The sequence below is a fragment of the Euwallacea fornicatus genome, chromosome 22, assembly GCF_040115645.1.
Source record: "Euwallacea fornicatus isolate EFF26 chromosome 22, ASM4011564v1, whole genome shotgun sequence".
Lineage (NCBI taxonomy): Eukaryota > Metazoa > Arthropoda > Insecta > Coleoptera > Curculionidae > Euwallacea > Euwallacea fornicatus.
The window spans coordinates 741,109-762,879 of NC_089562.1; the positions used below are offsets into that span (position 1 = coordinate 741,109).

The 21,771-nt window shown below is 36.5% G+C and overlaps 4 protein-coding genes across 10 annotated transcripts; 2 read left to right on the forward strand and 2 right to left on the reverse strand.

The window, feature by feature from the left end:
* Window positions 1-334: 334 nt before the first annotated feature.
* Window positions 335-2,533, forward strand: wcd (U3 small nucleolar RNA-associated protein 18 homolog wicked). Its single transcript, XM_066294912.1, has one exon. It carries the CDS (start codon window positions 468-470, stop codon window positions 1,935-1,937), a length of 1,470 nt encoding a protein of 489 aa, XP_066151009.1. The 5' UTR covers window positions 335-467; the 3' UTR covers window positions 1,938-2,533.
* Window positions 2,534-3,095: 562 nt separating this feature from the next.
* LOC136346066 (transcription initiation factor TFIID subunit 4-like) lies at window positions 3,096-12,492 on the forward strand. 7 transcript variants are annotated; one of them, XM_066294905.1, is made up of 13 exons: window positions 3,096-3,599; window positions 4,385-4,522; window positions 4,647-4,811; window positions 6,710-6,892; window positions 6,952-7,053; window positions 7,101-7,316; window positions 7,515-7,793; window positions 7,850-8,144; window positions 8,725-8,906; window positions 8,958-9,141; window positions 9,192-9,323; window positions 9,381-9,511; window positions 9,571-12,492. In XM_066294905.1, the coding sequence occupies exons 1-13, from the start codon at window positions 3,138-3,140 to the stop codon at window positions 9,727-9,729; spliced, it is 2,628 nt and encodes an 875-aa protein (XP_066151002.1). In that variant the 5' UTR covers window positions 3,096-3,137; the 3' UTR covers window positions 9,730-12,492. The 7 variants fall into 7 exon arrangements, with proteins under 7 accessions (XP_066151002.1, XP_066151003.1, XP_066151004.1 ...); XM_066294906.1 differs by having other exon boundaries at window positions 7,104-7,316; XM_066294907.1 differs by having other exon boundaries at window positions 6,725-6,892.
* Window positions 12,493-12,887: 395 nt separating this feature from the next.
* LOC136346347 (WD repeat-containing protein 3) lies at window positions 12,888-18,182 on the reverse strand. Its single transcript, XM_066295421.1, has 12 exons — window positions 17,860-18,182; window positions 17,394-17,801; window positions 17,165-17,341; window positions 16,912-17,111; window positions 16,308-16,512; window positions 16,087-16,253; window positions 15,643-16,030; window positions 15,316-15,585; window positions 15,018-15,260; window positions 14,775-14,962; window positions 14,498-14,720; window positions 12,888-13,093 (listed from the first exon to the last, which is right to left on the reverse strand). The coding sequence occupies exons 1-12, from the start codon at window positions 18,028-18,030 to the stop codon at window positions 12,926-12,928; spliced, it is 2,808 nt and encodes a 935-aa protein (XP_066151518.1). The 5' UTR covers window positions 18,031-18,182; the 3' UTR covers window positions 12,888-12,925.
* A 180-nt stretch (window positions 18,183-18,362) lies between these two features.
* LOC136346348 (kelch domain-containing protein 4) lies at window positions 18,363-20,684 on the reverse strand. The gene is made up of 9 exons (XM_066295422.1): window positions 20,464-20,684; window positions 20,071-20,241; window positions 19,813-20,010; window positions 19,536-19,759; window positions 19,344-19,474; window positions 19,147-19,290; window positions 18,961-19,092; window positions 18,663-18,896; window positions 18,363-18,608 (listed from the first exon to the last, which is right to left on the reverse strand). The coding sequence occupies exons 1-9, from the start codon at window positions 20,575-20,577 to the stop codon at window positions 18,415-18,417; spliced, it is 1,542 nt and encodes a 513-aa protein (XP_066151519.1). The 5' UTR covers window positions 20,578-20,684; the 3' UTR covers window positions 18,363-18,414.
* Window positions 20,685-21,771: the final 1,087 nt, after the last annotated feature.

The window sequence follows — 21,771 nt, forward strand, 5'->3', positions numbered from 1 at the left end:
CAAAATTATGACTATGTTTCTGAACATTTTGCTGCACAATTTATCCTTAACAAAAAACTGCGGGCGCCTTGTCACACGAAACAAAATTAGAAATTTGTGAGTTTAATTTGAACAGATATTGAACGAATATGGAAAAGGAGCAAAATTGTGATCCACTAAATAAACAATAATAAATATTTGTTAAAAAACAAAAACGTTCGCATCAAATTATACATGTTTCCACCTTATCGCGTTATCTAAATGCAATCTAGATGACATCAAATTGTTTTCAACCAATGATAGTCGACTTTTTCTGTGAAACTGACATAATTCAGACATTTGACAAAAAACCCAGTCAATGTGTCAAAGTTAAAAACTGCAATCCAATCCATATTCTTTCCTTTCCGTTCAATTCCGATTTCAGAAATCAATTTAGCACGCGTTTTTTTAACCTTCCGGTTAAATCAAAGAGAAAATAATTGAAAAAAATGCCGAAACAAAGTCGCAAAAGGAAATCCATTCGCCAAATGGATGCGGAAGACACCGGTTTAACCAGTGAAAAGATTCGGCACAAAGCAGCTCCCAGAGACGAATGCTCTGATGGTATTATCGCTGCCACTTCCCTAGAATCCGATTTCTATTATAAAGATTTATTCAAAACTATCCTTGAGCCAATCCATTTGGATTCAGGCGTTGAAAGTGGGACTTCTGAGGACAGTGACAATCAGGAACTTCGAAAACCTGCATGGTCTGATGAAGATGATGCTGGGATTGACGTGGGTGAAGCACTGGACTCTCAAAACCGTAAGCTCCCATCAGGAGGAATTAACGATCGTAGCAATAAATACTCTAGTTTATTGAAGCACAAGTTTGAGTCAATTGTGGGCACTCCCAATTGGGCAAAACTAAACAAAAATAAAAGTGAAGACTCTGATGAGGAGATTTTACACACTGCCGGGTTTATCAGCAAACCTTCAGCCTCATCACTTCCAGCAGGTAGTATTGAATTTAAGAAAGTCAAAGATTTGAATTCGGAAACTTACAATGAAGGGGCTTACATAAATGCCATTGAATTCCATCCTACTTCAAGTGTAGCATTGGTTGCGGGAAACAAAGGAGTTGCTTCATTATTTGCAGTGGACGGAAAGAAAAATAACAAGCTTCACAGTGTAGCATTTGAAAGATTTCCAATTCTATGTGCAAAGTTTATCAAGAATGGGGATGAGGCAATGTTAGGCTCAAGACTTGGGCATATGTACATTTATGATTTAATGAGTGCCAAAGCTTTAAGGTACAATTTACCACCTGGCATGACCCAATGTAAGAACTTTGTAGTCTCACCAGATTCCCAATTTATTGCTGTGGCAGGCAGGTGGGGGGAAGTCCATATACTTTCTTCAGCATCAAAAGAAAAGATAGTCACATTAAAGCAAGATAATGAAGTGACTGCCATGAAATACAACTCTGAAGGCAGCTTATTATTTGGACACTCTGACACTGGAGAAGTGACAATCTGGGATGTAAATACTCGAAGAGTTAGGCATAAGTTCTTAGATGAAGGATGTCTGCAAGGCTCGGCATTGGCAACATCATCCTCTAACCAATTTTTGGCCTGCGGGTCTGCTCAGGGAGTGGTAAATTTGTATGGAATGGAAGATGCCTTAAAAAGCAAACTACCTAAACCAAGAAAAACTATCATGAACTTGACCACTGCCATTACAGGACTGGAATTTAATGCTTCAAGTGAATTACTAGCTTTAGCAGCTACAGACATTAAAAACTCAATCAAATTGTTTCATATAGCCAGTGGTAGTGTGTTTAGCAATTTTCCACCTTTCCAGAGCAAGTTGGGACATTTGAATTGTATAAACTTTACTCCGGGCACTGGGTTTTTAGCATTGGGTAATCGAAGTTCCAAGGTTTCTCTTTTTAGGTTGAAGCATTTTAAAAACTACTGATCAAGCAATGTGAAGTCTGTGAAGTAGTTTTAATAATCATTTATAGTTTCACTTAATATTTATAACTTATATGATGCATAACTGTAAAAGTCCTTATTGTTTAATTTTAACAAAAAAATATAAATAATGTGTTTGGACCATATTTAATACCAGTTCTTTAATGTCCTGCTAAACTTCATGTGAGCTAACTTACTTAAAGGAACATTGGTCACACTGTATTTGTTCATTGTAGAGGTGATCAAATAAGTCTTCTTATTTCAACTAAAAGTCAAACTTTACCTTCTGTTTGAAAGATACTTCTTGTGCCAGTTAGTTCATTGGAAGCTCCCTAAGCAGACTTAAAAGAGTTGGTCCTTAGGGCCAGATTAGTAATGTATACCTTCAAAAATAAAAGTCTCAATATTAAAGTAAATTTCTTCATATCTATGGCAACTAGCTTGATAAAAGTAACTATACATTAATAATTTGGCCTTAAAGAGATGAGTTCTCTTAGAATTAGGTAGTGATAAGAAAAGTAGTATCTACAGTTAAAAAATGATACCAACAAGCTGTAGTTCTCGTTATTATTATACGACATATATTATAATTTGATGGTTGACAGGTGTTTTATTTGTTTACTTTTGCTAAAAGGTAATTGATACTCAAAAGAAAGTTTCTTGCAGGCTTGAATTAAATTTCCCGCTATTTGTCTAATGACAGATGGCGTCACACCGTGAGTCTGCGGAAAGGGAACAAGGAATTGCGCGCCCTGTGTTTGAGTCTAGACGAAGCGGAGTGAGTGTTTTTGGTCTGTGGCAGTAAATTCATGCTGCCCCATCAAAAAAGCCTCTCGCTTTTGACTTATGTTTGCGAGATTCCGAGTTTTGTTTCATACGCTTTTCTACATTTGACCTGATCACACCCTACGCGCAGTCGTTTGTAACGTTGCCAGACAAAACATCTTACCCCTTTTAGCACGCTTATAATTTTCTCTGTGTTCATATTCCTGATAATAATTTGCTGTAATTAATAAATATCACTTTCAGAAGTTTCGGATAAAATAACATACCAATGATTACTGCCAGCAAATAGAAAAGACATGAGGAATTAATTTTAAATTTAAATACTTGCTCTCAACCAAGGAGGTCAATGTGGCAACGTCGGATACAATTAGAAGCAAAAGATCATGCGCGCTTCATTTCTTCAGTAGGGTCTCGGAAAATGGCGTCGGCAAAGTTTCTCGAGGAAGCTCTGAATACAGACGTGGACGAATCAGCAGTGAACGCGATTGTGGGCTCCTTAGAGAACCAGCTTGGCTCCACTGCGCCCCATGCTCAGCCCCCGAATGCAGGTTTGCAGCAAAACCACGTGAATAGTCCGTTATCAAACGGCGGGACGGCGTCAGCCCCCCAGAAACATGGGACTATCGCCAACGGTGACTCGATCAGCGCGGGCAGCGTTTCCAATGCTGTCGACAAACAATTGAACAATGCGTACATGAATGCAACACAACAGCCCACTTCGACGTACAATTTACCGCAAAGTGATCAGAAGCCCCAGGAAGGGGTGAAGATAGTGTACTCTCAAGGGGGACAGGTCATGGGAGGCCAAGGGGCTGTGCTGCAGCAGCGCCCCCCACAGGGCCAGATCCCTAATGGGACCATCAATATGACCCAACAAACGGTCAGTGTTGCTTTGTTATTTAAAGTGTTTATGAAGGTTCTGTGTGTATGTTTAAGTGAGAATGAATAGAGTGCCCTTAGGAGCTTCATTTCAAATTACTAGTATTAGTCCCCGTCCTATGTTAGATGTGATAGCATTGATTCAACAGCTGAAGAATAACTAACCTGAAAAGTGTCAACACATGGTTTTAAATTTACATTGCCGAGAAGCCAATTTTCTTGATTTTATAACCACTTTTAAGGTTGGTCAAGGAGCCCCATTAAAAATGAAGATTTTTTGTTCTTGTTATTGTTTACAGTTCTTGAACATGACAGATGTCATTGTCAATAAAAAAATTTCCCATATGATGGGATAATTCTCCAAATAACTTTAAGGAGTTGTAAACTTTCAAGTACTTTTCTTTGTTTTTAATTTTCCGGTCTTGACCTTAAAGCCTCAATGAAACCAAAATTTGTTAGTTTAACCTTACCTGAACAATATAGAGTGACTAATTTTAATTTCATCACACTGTATATTTTTTCAAACACATGTGATGTTTCTGATTTTTACTATTTACCCATTTATCAGATTCGAAAAGTCCTAAAGCATAATTTGTCATTTTTTAAAGAGATTGTATTTCCTTGGAAAGTAAGTTTCCAGATTCAATCTATTATCCCTTGAAACAAGAATTATCACCTTTTCAGTGCTGTTTAAAAGGTGTCTCTTTCTACAATTGCTTAGTTATTTTGTTGCCAAAAGTATGGGAACACTAACCTTCCCTATTACACTAAACTGCAATATTTTAGGTTCTTGGGTCATCTCCATCAACCATTGCGCAAGTCCCAGTACAAAAACCCCCCACCATAGTACTCAAGGCTGGTAACCCAGGAGGTACACCAGGTCTAGTTACTGTACCTGTCAATGCAGTTCCCCAAGCCAACAATGTAAGTAGACTATGCTCAACTAATGCAAGCGCTAGGTATTAGTGTACTAACCAAACCACACTGGGCACCTATCCCCCTACCTAACAAAACTCACTTAAATCACATTGGCGAGGACTAATTGCAGGGTACACAAGGCATTCAAACAACTACTATAGGTGTCTCTTCCCAACCGATCCTATCTAACCTGCAAGTGGTCAATGTGCGTCCCCAAGGGGGGCAAACCAAGGCCCCTGCTCGAGTTGTTCTGAGCGCGGCTCCTGGGCTGGTGGGGGCCCGGCCGGGCGCACCTGTAAGTCGTAGTTTTTGAACACACGCAAATTTGAAGGTTTTCTTTTGTGAATGGATGAATGTGGAGGACCGAATTGTGTGGGGTTTGCATGTGAAAGAAAACCTTCGAATTTTTGGAAAAAAATTGAATTAAGTTATTTGATGCTGATTAGAAGTAGATGAAGTCGTAAATTATTGTCTTTAGATTACCCACGTTGTTGTTGGTATTTATTTTTTGGGGATTATTCGACCATGTTGCTTTTACTAAGTTCCCACTAACCATCCACTATTACTAATTGGGAATTTGCTTGTACCTACACTTTGTGTGGTTTTGTATGTAGACACAAGGCGTTAAATTGTAAGACTGTTGATATCTCTTACCTGAATATTTTTTTGTCATTTTCCCAGGATGAAGGAATGAATATTTCTGTTGTTTGCTAATAAGCTTTAAATGCATGCTTGCCTAGTAAATGCTGAAGAAATGATTTTGGTAGTTTTATTTTTACATTTATAAGTCATTTAGTGTTAAAAATATCTTGAGATTTGTATGTAACTTTAAATAACCATATGCACGAAAACCGTTATTCTAGACACGTTCCAACTCCATGTGTAAATAGGTGTGGAACCAATTTTCTGACTTACTTTTGAGTAAAATTTTACTGAAATAAGTCAGCTAACTCTATGGATGTAAGGGAAAATCAAGATTGATCTTGTCGAACTATAGTTGACAAAATTCGTGGTTTTTGACGTTTAATAAAATATTTTACTAAAATTACAAAAACCCATGTTTCCAACAAATAACCCTATTTTATCTTCACATTTGCAATTTTAATACTAAGTGTGATGAAAATGATATATTAATTATTAAGAACCATCCATGTTTTGCTGCCCATTTATGTATTATATGCCTAAAGCCTTCAACTTTAAAGTCAAACTTCAGTAAGGGCGACTAGAGTGAGGTTTGATAAAATAGCTTCCTATTCGAAACTCTGAAAATTGCTGGTTGATATCTATGTGGGATGGCCTATCAAAAACGTTCTGATTGGAAATAACTGCGTGGAAAAAGTATTATTGAGAAAATTTGGAACACCTCAATATCATTTATGGATATTATTGGTGGATGGTATTTACTTCATCATTTTCAATGTAGTGTATAAATGTTATTGGATTTCATTCTTATTTAAAAAAATATGCAGATCTACACTACCTTGGACTATCATTGGCAAGATTTGTCCAAATTTGTATATCTAAGTATTTTCGAGATGAGACATAAATTTGTGCTGTCTTGTATAGAAAAATTGATGCCTATACTATTCTCATACTTATTTGCCATTACTCATCACTATGCTTATATCATCAAATCAAATGCGGCACAACCTACTTTGCATCATATAGCCGTCTTTGATTGTTATGTAAGCTTAGACGAAGGCAAAAACAATCACATTGATTCTGCTGCCTTAGGCGATAAAAAAACGTGTGATTGTAGTTGACACATAAATCATATCTTCTCTTCTAATTTAAGAGGTGTATTAAAAAAGGATGGTTTTGTGCTATTCAGCAGCTAAGTTAATAGTGGTGACAAATGGGATATTAAATAACCAAAGTTTTTGTTAGGCCCTTCTGTATAGTATCAGCAATAAAGCAATCCATTACTTGGTTTTAAAATTTAAATAATTGCCTCAATACGTATGCAACCTAATGTTACATAATTACTAAACTTACTAGAGACGGCTCGAGGAAACCTCGCACCGACTCTATTTGTCTCTTTATATTACTCCTTAGTTTCTGTTTGGTCATTCTTCATTCCGCAGAATAGTAATTCACTCAAATTTAAGTTGAAGGCTTCTTTCATGCCTAACATTGCTTCTGCCTTGAGTGTATGTCCGTCTAACTTTGTCCGTATGTCTCTGGGTGTTCTAGCAACTAACGTTACAGTCGTTTCACGGTTTGCAACCGGGTCAACAGGGGGCCTTGCTACTAAAAACTGAGAATGGCCAGTACCAATTGCTACGAGTGGGTCCCGCCCCCGCCCAAGCTGCCAATTTGACAACTTCTCAACCTGGGGGTCAACCTGTTACTTTTCGCATGCAAACGGTCCCTGCGGTATGTCACTTTCTCTCTCTCCTTCTTTCTAAACTTATTTATTGGAATGTGTTTTGCAGCAAGGTACAGTGTCAGGAGCCGCGACTAATCCGGTTCAAGCAGGAGGTACCACCACAGTTAGCTCGACACAGCCTGTAGTACAGACTACGCCACCTGTGCAGGTAAGTTCTTGTTTTATCTGTGAGTTTGATCATAACATGGGTATTAGCAGAGACCGGCCAATGACAATACCAAAGAGAAGTGTCGCAAGTTTTTGGCCAACTTACTAGAGTTGTCCAGTAGGGAACCGAAATCGGTGGAACGGAATGTGCGGACACTGATACAGGAACTAATTGACAACAAGGTTGAACCTGAGGACTTTTGTGATAAGTTGGAGCGGTTGTTGAATGCCAGTCCTCAGCCATGCCTCATCGGGTTTCTAAAGGTAAGTTTAAAGATCAGTCAATTAAATTGCCAATGACAGAGCAATATCAAAGTTTGTTCTGTGTTGTTTTCTATATTATATACTCCAATGCATTCTTCAATGCGGTTTCATGGTACTCAGATGTATCAACGGATTAAAACTCCAGAAAACGTTCATAGGAGAACCCCTTAAATTCCTTATGTTGATCCTAATTTTCAGAAAAGTCTCCCCCTCTTACGTCATTCGCTCGCCAACAACGAGCTTACGATTGAGGGCATAAGACCGCCGCCGCCCAATGTCTTCTCGGTGGCAGGAGCTGCCCCAACCGTCCAAACGGTTAGAGCAGCCGCCCCCGCTATTGCGGGCGGTCAACAAGTTAGAATTGTTGGACCGGGAGCTGCAGTGGTTCGAGCCGCAGCCCCTGGAGCTCCCGGAGTTTTGCAACATAGACTGGTCGCCCCGCTTCGAGGAACTGTCCAACAACCGCCCACACGAATGGTATTATTTTTCCCTTAACATCCCTTAACATCTATATTTCTCCTTCTTCAAATTAGGTAACAGCTATTCGACAACCAGTTTCTCAACATCAAACGATCTCAGCATCTCAACCTCCTGCGTTACATCCCGTATATGCAGGAGCTGGTCAACAGCAAGTAGTACCGTCGCAAAATGCCTCTCAGCAGCCTAGGCCTACCGTGGCTAGGCCTCTGCAAGTGAGGCCTGCTGGGCAGGGTAGACCACCTCCTCAGAGAGTGGTAGCCCCTGCTGGAAGTAAAAATGTATCGGTGGTGGGAGCAAAGGGAGCAATTTCTGGAATCGGATCGAATAGACCGTCAGCAAAAGAGAAAGGTGAACTTTAAATCAGGAAAATTAGTGCTTAGAAATATATATTAAATTAAATTAGAAAACAAATAGCCAAATTAGGAAACAAGATTGCAAATCTCCAAAATAATTTCTACAAGCACTTTCTTGGAATTTTTGTCGCCTGAGAAATGTGTTGTGCCATCACTGTTTTGTGTTTGTATGATGTATTTGTTCTAACACTCTCAACTCAGAAAATTGATAATTTTATTACCAAACTAGAGATGCATTTTTAAAATACACAAAGCTGTTTAGTAAATGGTAACACAGTGTGTGTCATTTATCCAAGCATTATCGTCGCTATACAGATCAGCTATACATATAGGTGCGACGCAGAGAAAATTTAGCAAAAAAGCTATTTAGCGGCAGTAAATTAATAGGAGCAAATTTGTCAAACTGATCATTTTCCATTATTAATGAATATATATTAACAAAAAACAATTTTTAATAGATTTTTATTTAAAATTGTCAAATAAGAGAAATTCAATGAATGATCTTAGATAAGAGAACTTCAATGAAGAAATATTCAGTTAAGTGTATAACGTTTTCTTTACACTTTATTTCATAGAAAAGAAATCATTTTCGGCAGCATATACCGGTGACGACGACATCAACGATGTAGCTGCCATGGGTGGCGTAAATCTGGCGGAGGAGACGCAGAAAATTTTGGGCTCAACCGAATACGTGGGAACCCAAATTCGGTCGTGCAAAGAAGATATATTGTGTTCAATGGGTCCACTACAATTAAAAGTACGTTCAAAATAAATGATTGAGAAAACCCCGCATACATTCTTTTTCTAGATTAGGCAAATTTTGACCAAACACGGGTTGGAGGACCCGAGTACCGGTGATGTCGCGGCATGCGTATCACACGCCGCCCAAGAGCGGTTGCGAAACTTGGTGGAAAAGCTCGCGGTCATCACCGAACATAGACTAGAATTAGTGAAAAGTGATTCTCGGTATGAGGTTACCAATGATATTAAGGGTGCGTTTCTAGTTTATTGCATGAAAGGTGAATTTATGGGTTGGTTTTAGGTCAACTGAAGTTTTTAGAGGATCTGGACAAAGCTGAAAGGAAAAAGCACGAGGAACTGGAACGAGAAATGCTTCTTCGGGCGGCGAAAAGCCGCTCGAAGACCGAGGATCCCGAACAGGCCAAACTCAAAGGTTTGTTTTGTTGAATATTTCGTTTTATAATATGTTGGGTTTTGTGGGATTTGGCAGCTAAAGCGAAGGAGATGCAAAGAGTAGAGATGGAAGAGTTGCGGCAGAGAGAGGCGAACGCCACTGCTTTGCAGGCCATCGGACCCAGGAAAAAACCTCGATTGGATGGAGAAACGACAATGAATGCACAGGTCGAAAAAAATCAGGGAATTGTGTATCCTCAACTTTCCCCTTATTTTTCTCTTTACAGAACCCGTCCGTGGGCGGTACCAACAACACCCCACATCGCGGCCAAATGCCGCTCCGTCAGCGCATAAAAAAAGTAACGATGCGCGACCTCCAGTTCCTGTTCGAGAGCGAAAAAGACCTGTGTAGGAGTAAACTGTTGTACAAGGCGTACCTCAAGTGATACCGACGAGGCAAGTGCGGTACCAATGTTGTGATAATTGTCTCCGTAACGGCGACGATCAGAGCGTTTTAACACCTCCGTGATGGTGTTGGAATCGAGGGGGGAGAAGCTCTAGAAAATTCAAGTGGTGCTTGAGCCTGAAAGCGGCTCGAGGAGCGAGGAAACTTGTAATTGGAAATGCCTTAACGTGGTGATTTTTAATTCCTGGTTCGATTGAGCTGGGAGAAGTGGTGCTTTGAGGAGAATTTGAGGGAAATATATTTATTAAATCGGGGCACTGCGGTAGTTGTTAGAAAGTTGGTTTTAGCGAAAAGACTTAATTTAACATATTTTTGAAACTTTGGTTTCTGGAGTCTGGAGTACAGGGTTCAGTATAGTATATGAGAAATTGTCATCAAGGCATCACGCTCCGTCAGACATTAAAAGAGAGTCAATAATATTATGTAATAACGAGTGATGAATGGCGGTTTAAGTAGATTTTTTTTTCTCGAATCACAATGATGACGAGTTTGATTGATTAATTAAGGCTTGAATTCTATGTTGTTTGAGGGTCCATACATTAAAAGGAACAAAGAACTTCTAATAGTTGGTTAATGTTGCCTCGTAAGGTAAGTCATCGTTTACTTCACAAGCTCATTTGTCATAGGGTGCATTAGTCGTAATATAGAAAAGATACTGGTGTTCCAAGTTCTAAATAACGGCCCATGTCCCTACTTCGGAAGATGCGAAAATTAGTTCTCTGATCAAAAAATGATAGTGTTAATAGTTTGTAACTGTTGTCCCTTAATTCATAGTTTATTTCGGTCTCATTTGTTGGTATAAGGCGCCTTCGCCATAACATCAAAAATAAATGGTGTTGATATCTTTCAAATTAGGATTTACTTCAAAAAAGTTCCTAGATCTCTAATCAACGGAAAAAAGGACATTTTAATGGCTGATACTCATTGTTCCATAATCCGTGATTTACTTTACCCTTAATATCTATAGGGTGCCTTCGTCTCAATAAGGGAAAAATGGAATTGTAAGCATTTAATTACATTTTATTTGGAAAACTAAGTGTACAAACAATTAAAAAAAGAAAATACTGATAACCGATAAATGTTGTTCTTTATTTCACCGTTTACATTTATTTGGGGTGAAGTGCCTTCACTATAATATAAATAAAAAAAGTGGAATTGGAGGCTCCTAACAGCGATTTACATGGAAAAGTTTCTAGAACCAATAAACTAATGAAAATTTTAAAAATTTATAAATCACTCCCGTAATTCGTCGTTTACTCAATAGTACTTATTTAGTGCGAAGCACTCAACAAAATTTGTTCAATATTTGCCATAATATGAAAAACTATGAAACGAAGCGCCTATTTATGATTAAATTGAAAACAGTGTCTACATCTGTAATCAATAAAAACCGAAGATTCAATAGGCCTTAAACATACGTGCGTAATTTGTCATTTAAAATTTATTTGATATAGAACGTCTTTGCCATAATATGAAGAAAAAATATAAAGGTTTTAATCACAATGTACATGATAAATGATCTAATTGATAAAAAAAGAAGTCTGAAAAAATTCATAAACGTTATATACTAAACCTTAGTTTTCTAACGACTTGCTGGAAATATTGCGCGCTCACCAAAGTATAAAAATCTTCTAAAATATCTCTAGATTATAAAAACATTATGATTCGAGAAAGAAAGCGATTCTTTTAACTTAAAATACCACTGTTTAGCTAGTCTAATATAAATTGTATCTCTGGTTCGATGATAATTACTTTTAATTTGTTTACGTGCAATATTAATCCTATAATTTCTTTCTTAGATTTTAACAGTGCATTTTTCCCATAAATCTGTTAAATTGGCGCAATTATGCACAGTGGACAATGAAGTACCAATACAATTTATCTTCACTCTTTGGAGTTTTATGATTTTCCCAATTTCTCAACAAACTCGTTCTTAGCCTCCTTTTATTTCCCGCAAGTACCCAAAGTTTTACAGTGAAATACCTTCCAAACGTACCCTCGGTACAATACTTCTAGCAATTTCGGCTGTCGTTTTGGATTACTAGTACCCAGTCTAGTACCAAAAGGTTTTTAATTCAACCAATAGGGCATATTTATAAAAACGTATGAGTGATGTTTTGTATCAAAACTTACGGAAAGCAAAAGCTTTTATAAATATGTACCAATTTATTCATTCTTCTAGATTTTTCTTCTAATTTTGTTCTTCATTTATATATGTATAAAGTTTTGCGGCAGTTTTCTTTGGTTTTCCAAAGAACTCTGCCTTGTTAGCGAAAATTATGTAAATAAGAAGCGAGCATCAAATAATAATGATTATCATGTCCTCACCAGCATTGTAAATATCGTCTATGCGAATCACTGTTGTTTTCTTTATAAGAAAATTGTAATTTTTTAAGTCGTCTACATGTTGGTTTCACTGCTGATGCCCCAAGCTGAAGGTGCGTTTCAGTCCGTTCTCTATTGCCTCCCAAAGCCGACGTCACAGTGAAAAATCCTGTAAGTAAATAGTTGTACATTTTTTTGTTTTATAATGACTGTAACTATTGAACATAATGTTATATAATTTTTGTTATAGATTAATATTTAATATAATAAAAGATTAAATCACCTTGAAGTCGACTAGTTTTTTGTTCTGTAATTATGCAAGCATAGATTTTTGTCCGTGTGATCGGAGGTTTTGTATTTATTTTGTAACCATGAACGTTTCCATATCTATTTTTATTAAATTGTTTTTATAAAAGTCTTTTGTCTTGTTTATTGTACAAAAGCATAGAACATTGAAGTGACGAAAAATAGAATTAGAGAAAAATTGCGTGAGCGGAAAAATCATCATAGAGAAGGTCAAATTTGTTCGATTCTCAAATATGTATATTCGGTTATTAAAATGACAATCCTTCGTGGAAGTATTAAAATTTCTAAACTTATAAATTTTCTTGGTAAAACTCGTACAAAAAGATTCAAGTTGCAGTTTTCTTGGATCAATTCGTATCTTCAAATTGTTATTTTCATTGAGGCATAGACTTAGCAACAAAATAACTACACAAAAATGTAGAAATATTTTCTTCTTCGGACAGAGTATTTCTTAAAAATATTTGTTTGCAAAATGTATTTTTTCATAGTGAAATCAAACAGCTCACATGTTTAAAATGTTATATATTATCAAAAAATATCAACAATCAAGTATTTAATACTAGAATAGATCTCTTCAATTTCTCCCTTTTCCTTCTCTTCTTCTCGCCTTTTTTCTTCTCAATGGTGGCGTCCCTAAACAACTGCACCCCCTCGGTATTTTCAATCTGTCTTTGCAGGAACTGCATTCCGAAATAATTGTACCCTGTTAAATCCTAAACAAAGAAAACTTCAATCAATGACTGTTTTTCTCCACTATATACAGGGTGTCCTCGAATTACGTGGCCAAAATAATACCGCAGATTGTTTGAGTGAAAATAAGTCGATTTAACTAAACTTCCCTCAGTCCAAAAGTTGATAATTATGGAGCTACAGGGTGTTAAAGTTGAAAAAAAAAATCACATTTTCTTTAATATCTTTCGATATCTTTGAGTTAATTTCACGAAATTTCATATTTGAGGGTGTTTTAGGATACGAAATTCAAATTTATTAACGATTTAGTTGTTTCTTCTAGGGGGCGCCACAAGCGACCATTAGGACACATTTAAATCTCTGTAACTTTTTCATGCCACGGTGTATATTATTTTGGTATTTAAAAACCTTTTTCCCTACCTTTTATACTTAGAAAAGGTATACTTTATTGACGTCGCTAGAAACAACGGTTTTGGAGAAAAATGCATCTAAGCCTGATGATGCATGCAAATTACCTTAAAATTATTTTCCGTTAAAAAAAATTAAGTTTTTCAAAAATAATTATTAGTAAAGGTATAACAATAAGTTTTCAAAATCAGATATTATTTTGACTATTACAACGGCAAAGTCCATAAACTAACAGCATATCCACCATTTCAGAATAAGTGAATTTATTGGCCATACTTATGGATATTTACAGGAACAAGAAGCGAAACTGACAAGAAAAACTGAGGGCTAAATAAAAAAACTGACATTTGAGAAACAAATTCAAGTGTTAAAATGTCAATTAAAAACATAGCCAACTGAGTTATTTACTTAAAAGCGCTAACGCAAATATGCAGCGCATTAGAATTGTGCGTTTTTCTCCAAAACCGTTGCTTCTAGCGACGTCAATAAAGTATACCTTTTCTAAGTATAAAAGGTAGGGAAGAAGGTTTTTAAATACCAAAATAATATACACCGTGGCACGAAAAAGTTACAGAGATTTAAATGTGTCCTAATGATCGCTTGTGGCGCCCCCTAGAAGAAACAACTAAATCGTTAATAAATTTGAATTTCGTATCCTAAAACACCCTCAAATATGAAATTTCGTGAAATTAACTCAAAGAAATCGAAAGATATTAAAGAAAATGTGATTTTTTTTTTCAACTTTAACACCCTGTAGCTCCATAATTATTAACTTTTGGACTGAGGGAAGTTTAGTTAAATCGACTTATTTTCACTCAAACAATCTGCGGTATTATTTTGGCCACGTAATTCGAGGACACCCTGTATATGTAAGCTTAGACCTACACCTGATAATTTCTCTCGCTCTGACGTACGTAATTTAAGGCAAAAAAATTATAGGAAAGTTAATTACGTTGCAGTAGCCAAACAATGAGTTACGTGTATATTGATGTACCAACAAAAAAAAAACATGTATTTACCCTCAATTCCCCCACTTTAGTGCGAATAACCGTCTCCAACTTCTCCATTGTAGGCAACAACAGATGGTTGGCAACTATAGGAGCATGGTGCAACTTTAACAGAAACATGGCAACTTTGCAACCAAGCTCTGTGCAATCTCCCCGTTGGATCAAACGAGGTAACGTTGTCAGAATCTCACAAACTGAATTAAAAGGAAGTAACAGGAGACCCTCCTCAAGATCGCTGTTTAAATTTTAATTGCAATTATATGGTGTATTTTTTTTCTCAAATTCCAACCTTGGTCTGATGCGTTTTATAGTTTCCAGCAAAAAATCGTCCGGGGTTGTCACATTGAATGCCTGCATTAAAAGGGGTGGAGCTGGAAGGGGTACAGTTTGTGTTGAGGCCGCTTGAAGAGTTTCATGTTCTTGCAATTGTTCTCTGAATGTTTGGCCTAATTCCAAACATTCTAGAATGCTTTCAGCCTAAAAACCTTATTATTAAACAAACACAGAATTTCTTTAATCGGGGGAAACTTGCAGCTCTTTCACTACCAATGGTTCTCTTGCTAGGTAGATTTAGGCCTGGTTGACTGGGCACTATAGCTTGCTGTTCTCCGGTTGCAAGTTCCTCTAGCTGTCCTCGTTCCTCTTCTTGTTCGTCTTGCAGCACAACTAACTGCTCAGATTTTTCATATAGTCTTAAAACTCTGTCCGAGCCGCAAGAGACCACATACTGCCCATTGGGGCTAACTGCTAATGAATTTGCTTCTCCAGAATGGCCCTAGAAAAAACTATCTAGTGAAAGTTTCATCTAATAGGGTTTATTTTAGTTTTACCTGCAAAGTGATTATTTTGTGATATTTGTCTCCATCCCACTGTTTAAGCTTTCCGTCTTTGCCGCAAGTGAATAAATAATGAGTTTTAGGCACAAATTGCAGTCCTGTTACTGTGTCTTCATGAGCAAATATACTTTTATGACAATCCCCAAAATCCATGCCCCAAATCTTGATATTTCTATCCCCAGATCCAGTGGCGATTAACCGGGAATCGCTGGAAATGTCCATGCAGTATACCGGTAATTTGTGGCCGTAGAGCGATAAGTAGAACTAAATAATAAAAATAAAAATATATTCTAATTTGTAGCTAAACTTCGTTATACATACTTTAAATGAATCCGCGAAGAAAATTTTTACTGTGGAATCCATTAAAGCAACAGCAATAAACTTCCCATTAGCAGATAGTTTAACACACAAAACTCCACTGTTTAATTTAAGAGTTCTTTTATGCACCAAAGAGAGCACTTTGACTTGAGCCTGACTTTTTTCATCCAATATCAGTTCAAATTGCCAAAATTTTACAGTATCATCACCCCCTCCTGTGACACACCCTCTTAAATCATTAGTCAAAGTTATAGTCCTTAAATGATTAGTATGAGCCTGAATTTCCTCGAGAATATCTCCGGCTGCAATGTCGATAATCAACAATTTACCATCTTTTAGACCTGCCAGAACATGCCGATCTCCAGGGACAAAACTCACCGAAAGAACAAGACTAAAATAGCCAGTAGAAATCATTTTTTTAAGATTTCTGCAAAGGAAAATAAATACCCAGTTTCAACAGTCCTAAGGCAAGTTTGTGAAGGTCTGTTCCACATTTTTATGCTCTCTCCACTGGCTGAGACTATTGCCGAATTGTCGCTGCTAAAGGCGACCGCCCTGACATCGGTATGATGGCCTTGATTAAGAATTCCTCGAAGACATGTAGCTTGAGAGTCCTGTGAAATATGCCTTAAAATCTTGTTTATATTATTATTATTTTGCTAACTAACTTTTATGGAAGTTTGAAGATTATATAATCTGAGACAATTATCACTGAAGTTTACAGCAATTCGAAGTTCGCCGCCATTTCCCAGAACGAGGTCTAGACCTTTAGGTTTTCCTTCCAGTTGAATAGCTTTAAGCCTCTTCACCTGATCTCGAAGACTCAATTGTAGATTTTCTTCTGTTTCATGAGTCTGAATCTCTTCACCTGTTCTATTAGGATTAAGAAAGATACTGTATAAATAGCTATTATACAGGGTGTCCCAGAATATGTAACTAACTTTCCTGATTTATACTAAATGTATTAAACTAACCAAACAAGATGCTATAGTTTTTTTTTAATCTTACAAGCCTCATCTGTGGAGATACCAGCCTAGAAAGGACATAGCTTGAAGTTGGTATTTTCACTGTTTTAAAACGATTATTGTAGGATGTGCCTTGTACGTAATAATATTTCCATAGTGAGGGCATGTAGGACAAAAAGTATAGGAAGTTATGAGGTTATTTTAATATAGGTATGTTATGTAAATCCAGTGATTACATACATATTCTGGAACATTGTTTAAGAAATTCCAAAATTGATGAAAATTCCTCCATCTAAATTGTACATACTTGAGCTTCTTCTGTTCTTTCTTTACACGTTTTTTAAATCGAACTTGGGCCTCACTTTCAGAGCAAAAATAAAATAATTCGATTTGTTTATCTGTACCATGACAGCCCACCACTTGGCCTGAAGAGTCATTTGTTAATGATATTGTTCTGCCTTTGCTTGTTCTTAGTAAAGAACCTGCTTTAAGGCATTGAAGAGGATGCTGTTTATAGTGAAAATTAGTAAAGTGGAAGCTAAAATTACAAATGATCTTACTGTAGTATCATCGCCTTCTTCTAAGGTTGCAAGCTCAAGAGTGTTAGCTAAATGCTCCACTGCAGTTATTTTCTCACTATTAATATCCCTTACAGAAAATTTATAAACCCTCAATTCAACATCTCCACATCCAGTTACCAAGTATTGATCATTGTTAACCAGACACAACCCCCATACCTATAAAATTTCTCTTTATCTCCCAATAATTAATTTCCTAAAGCATTCATACCTCTGTGTGATGATCAGTTAAAGTCTTAAAACAATGGAGTGTGTTCAAATCCCAAAATTTCACAAAACTGTCCTTAGACCCTGATATAAGGACATTCCCTTTAGACATGAAGCGAATTTGGGTTATCTGACCTTTATGCCCTGAAAACCTGCATAAGCCACTTTCAGCCACAGTATCCCAGACTATAATGTCAGTATCCTTGCTTCCTGAGGCCAATTTGTGGCCATAAGTGTCATAAGTCAGGGTGGTGATTTCTGAGCGATGACCAGCAAAAGTGCTGATTACTTCTGTAGTTACTAAGTTGTAAATTAGTACGTTTCCATCGGAATATCCGGCTGCTAAGTGTTTATTGTTGGGGCTGGCACAAATAGCTGTAACAACAGACTTTTCCCCAGGAAGAATTTGAGCCTAAAATTTAAAGATTCCAGGGCTGGAAAGTACTTATGATTGGAGTTGTAACACAAACCTTTTCGCCCAATCTCAAATCCCATATTATGATGTTCTCGCTGGCTCCTACAGCCACAAAACGGCCGATTTGGCCCTGCAAGGTGACAAAAACAGCATTGCAATTTTGGCTGCTTATGATATTGAAGTTGCCTGCAGGAATATAACGCAGGTAATCCTTAGTAAGACCCATAATTAGTTTATGTCGTTTAATTGAGGAATCACATATCAAATAACAAGAAACACCTGAAAAATATTTTGGTTTCTGCAAGCAACCAAACTATCCTTACAAATTTGAGGTTAGATCAGTGCCATGTGCTTGAATGTGCAATTTTACTGATTGGCTACGTCCAATTTCCAATGAGAGCGTTTAGAGCAAGGTTATGTAAAGCACGAATACTCTCACCATAGATGGTGCTTTATCCGTTTTCTCATAGCGAAAAGATGGCGACATGTAACAATATTTATTTCAACACGTTTCATTGTTAGATTCTCATGATAACAAGCAAATTAATACCGCTGGCGTTCAATGAATAAACATATTTAATTTTTAGTCTTTAATTTACTATTTCACATCTCAATTATCCTCCATGTCGCTATCGCTATCACTTTCCTCCTCTTCATCTTCCTCTTCACTCTCACTATCCGACCCAAACCACTCCACTTTTGAAGCGTCATCTTCGATGAGTACCTTCCATTCGTCTAGTTTCCTCAAGTCAATGCTGTACAAATCATGGTATGTCACATCCCTTTTAGAATATTCAAACGTTCCTAAAAAATGGAAATTGAACCATTTGTCTGGTAAAAGAGGATTTATGTGCCTACCTCCATACAAGTAGAGGATCCCATGTTTAACGGTTAATCCGCAGTTTGATCGATGGCTCGGTTGAAAAGGTTTGGAGGTCCCAGCATGGATTGCATCACTAGTGCTGCTTTGATTTAAAACTGCCGGTCCTACGGTCACTTTAAAAACACCATCATCGGATATTGTAGTTGATTTTACTGAGTCTGCAATTTCCTGTACATCCATGATTTCTAGGGTTTCATCTGGAGGCAGTTCTAAAAAGTTGCTAAAAAACGTTAGCTATGCCATTGTGTAAAACTTAGCAGTCTGATTCTATACCTTCATCCTTATTTTTTCTCCTCTTAGCGTTAACATCTCTTTTGATTCGCAGCTCTATTTGCCGCCAAGCCATTTTTTCTAAATCTAGTTGCAGAAAATCATTGAAAAAGTTGCCATAAATGCCCTCATCATCTGAAAACGAATTTTTCCACAAACTTGCTACTTCAGAGTACTAAAACCAATTACCCTCATGGTCAAATACACCCCCAAAACAATAGGCTGAAAGTCCGTTATCTGTCGTAGTTACTGACATGCCGCACCTAGGAGGGAAGTGCTGATTACCCAGCTTGACATGCTGCCACTTGAACTTGGTTTCAGTTGGATCATGTTCTTCAAAATTAAATTGATAATTTTATTGAATAATTATTTCAATTAATGCATACTGTCAGGTCCCACAATAAACGCGTCAGTGTAAACATGCCCCTTTTCAATATCTTTTTTAACACAGTCTTTGCTATATCCACCATAAATCAAAATTTTTCCATCTGGTAGGGGCATCATACAACAGGCAGACCTTAGAAAAATAGAAAATCTAAATTCTACCTTACTTAAATTAAAAAAGACCTAATATGAACCTTCCAGCTGGTGGGGTCCCCACAGGCTCAATTTTCTTCCATTTATATGTCTCCAAGTCAAAACTGTACAAATCATTAAAGTACTTGCAATCCCTTAAATTGTCATGAAAACCCCCAAATAGAAAAAGCTGCTTTTTTATCAGCACCATACGATGCCCACTTCTTGCGCTTGGCGCATTGGGGGCTGTGATTTTCTCCCATTGTTTTGAAAACAAATGATAAACCTTTGCAACAGCAAAATTAAATTTATGAAAGAGCTAAAAGTAAAAAAACTGACCCATAGATCTCTGTAATGGTAGAATTGAGATTGACTAGGACTGGCAAATTCCCCCCCAAACAGCCACAATTGGCCCTTATTAGCAGAAGTTGCCACCATTTGATGGCTGCACCGAGGAGGAGGCCCTGCAGAGGCTTTGACTGAAATCCACTTATTGGTAGGGATGTTGTAAAAATATAAATCATTGTAAACAAATGTCTGAAATGTTGTGTGTGTTTAATGAGCAAATAAATAAGTAACTATTGACTGAAAATCAACCTTTTGGCCATTAAAATATTCTCCTCCATACAAAATTAATTGGTCTTTGTCAGGATGGCTAACTAAACTGAAGTTAACCCTGCGAGATGGAGGTTCAACTTCAATTTCAGTTACTTGAAGGAGTTTTTGTTCTTCTTTTTCTATTTGAGCAATCATGGATTCTATATCATCCTGTAAAGAATATATTTGGTAAGAACATGTGACTTGTATAGTGACATTTATCAGGGTGGTAACATTTCTAAGTATGAATTCACTATGAATAAGCCTTCAAGACTGAAAAATTATCATTTTAGGAACCAATAGTCAGTATAATGACCTAAATGGTGATTATCAATGAGATTTATATATTCTGCTTTAGAAACTAATAATTGTTACAAACTCAAAATTGAATACCTCTCCCAAATCTTTGAGTTCTTTCTTCATTTTAGTGATCAATTTCTTTTCAGTTTTCACTTGAGTTTTCTCAACACCTTTCCCTTTTTTCTTCTTTTTGTCTTTTTTACCCATCTTACTAATTGTAAATTTGTAATAGATTAAAATTATTTACTAAGAAAATCAAAGCACAATACGCTTTCAGCAAAGAAACCAATGCATATACATGTAAACAAAAAAGAATGAGGTTAACCGGAACCGGAAGCTGTCGTCGGGAGGCATTATTAACCTTGCATAACATGGACCAATAATAAAAAAGAAATAATGAAGTAGCAACGTTGGATGGTAGAGCGATTTATCATTTCAATTTTTAGCCTACATTGAGTATCTAAATGAAACTGTTCTGTTATTGTTAACATTTTACGATATAAAAAAATACTCAGCCTCCAATAAGTGGTTTTTAGAACATTATGTGGTTTAAAAATTACAAATATTTTATTTTAAAAGTCCTTCTGACTTTTATGAGTTTGTAATTTCATAAAAAAATTAATTCTGAAAATGTATATAAGGCTAAGGTAACTTCTAAAATTTGACACCCTTTTTTTTATTAGAAATTAACAACCCTATAAGGTGTCCCAAAAAAGTAAGGCACCATAAAATGTCACTTTTTTAAACGGGATTCCTTGAAGTTCTTTCACATGTTAAAATCTTCTCTGGATCCTGTGTTAGGTCTTAGATTGTTTTTACCCCTGGTTACGGTAATCCAAAGTTATAAAGTTTTAAAAGAAGTTTTAAACATTTGCTGTGTCTCATAAGAAAATTTATACCGCAGTTGGCTTAAGTTAAATTTTGATATTTTTCATGTAAGATTATCTTAACAGGCACGAATGCTCATTTAGACAAAAATACGTACAAGATATTCTCAATGATAACTTAAATTCACTTCTTCAGTTTCAATTTTTGTAATTTTTCAAATAGGATGGTGCGTTTTTTATGAAGTGGAGCGAAATAAAATTCAATTTTCTTCGTTTTGATATAAAACGTCTTATTTGACTTAAATATAAAGGGATTTATTAATTATTTCAGGACAATTTGCATTTACGGCCATGTGGGAGAATATTTAGTACGCGTTGCAATGATGTTGATGTTGCTTGTTTTAAGTTTTGACCGCTTATAGAACTCCGGACTAATTTTTTTCACGCTAATACTTGAGTTTTCTACTACTGACAAAATGATTTTCATCTGATAATCGTTTCGTAAGACCTTGTTGTTTAGACTTTTCTTTTCATAATTAATCCTTTCTGTCGGTTCGAAATGATATTTTAGACT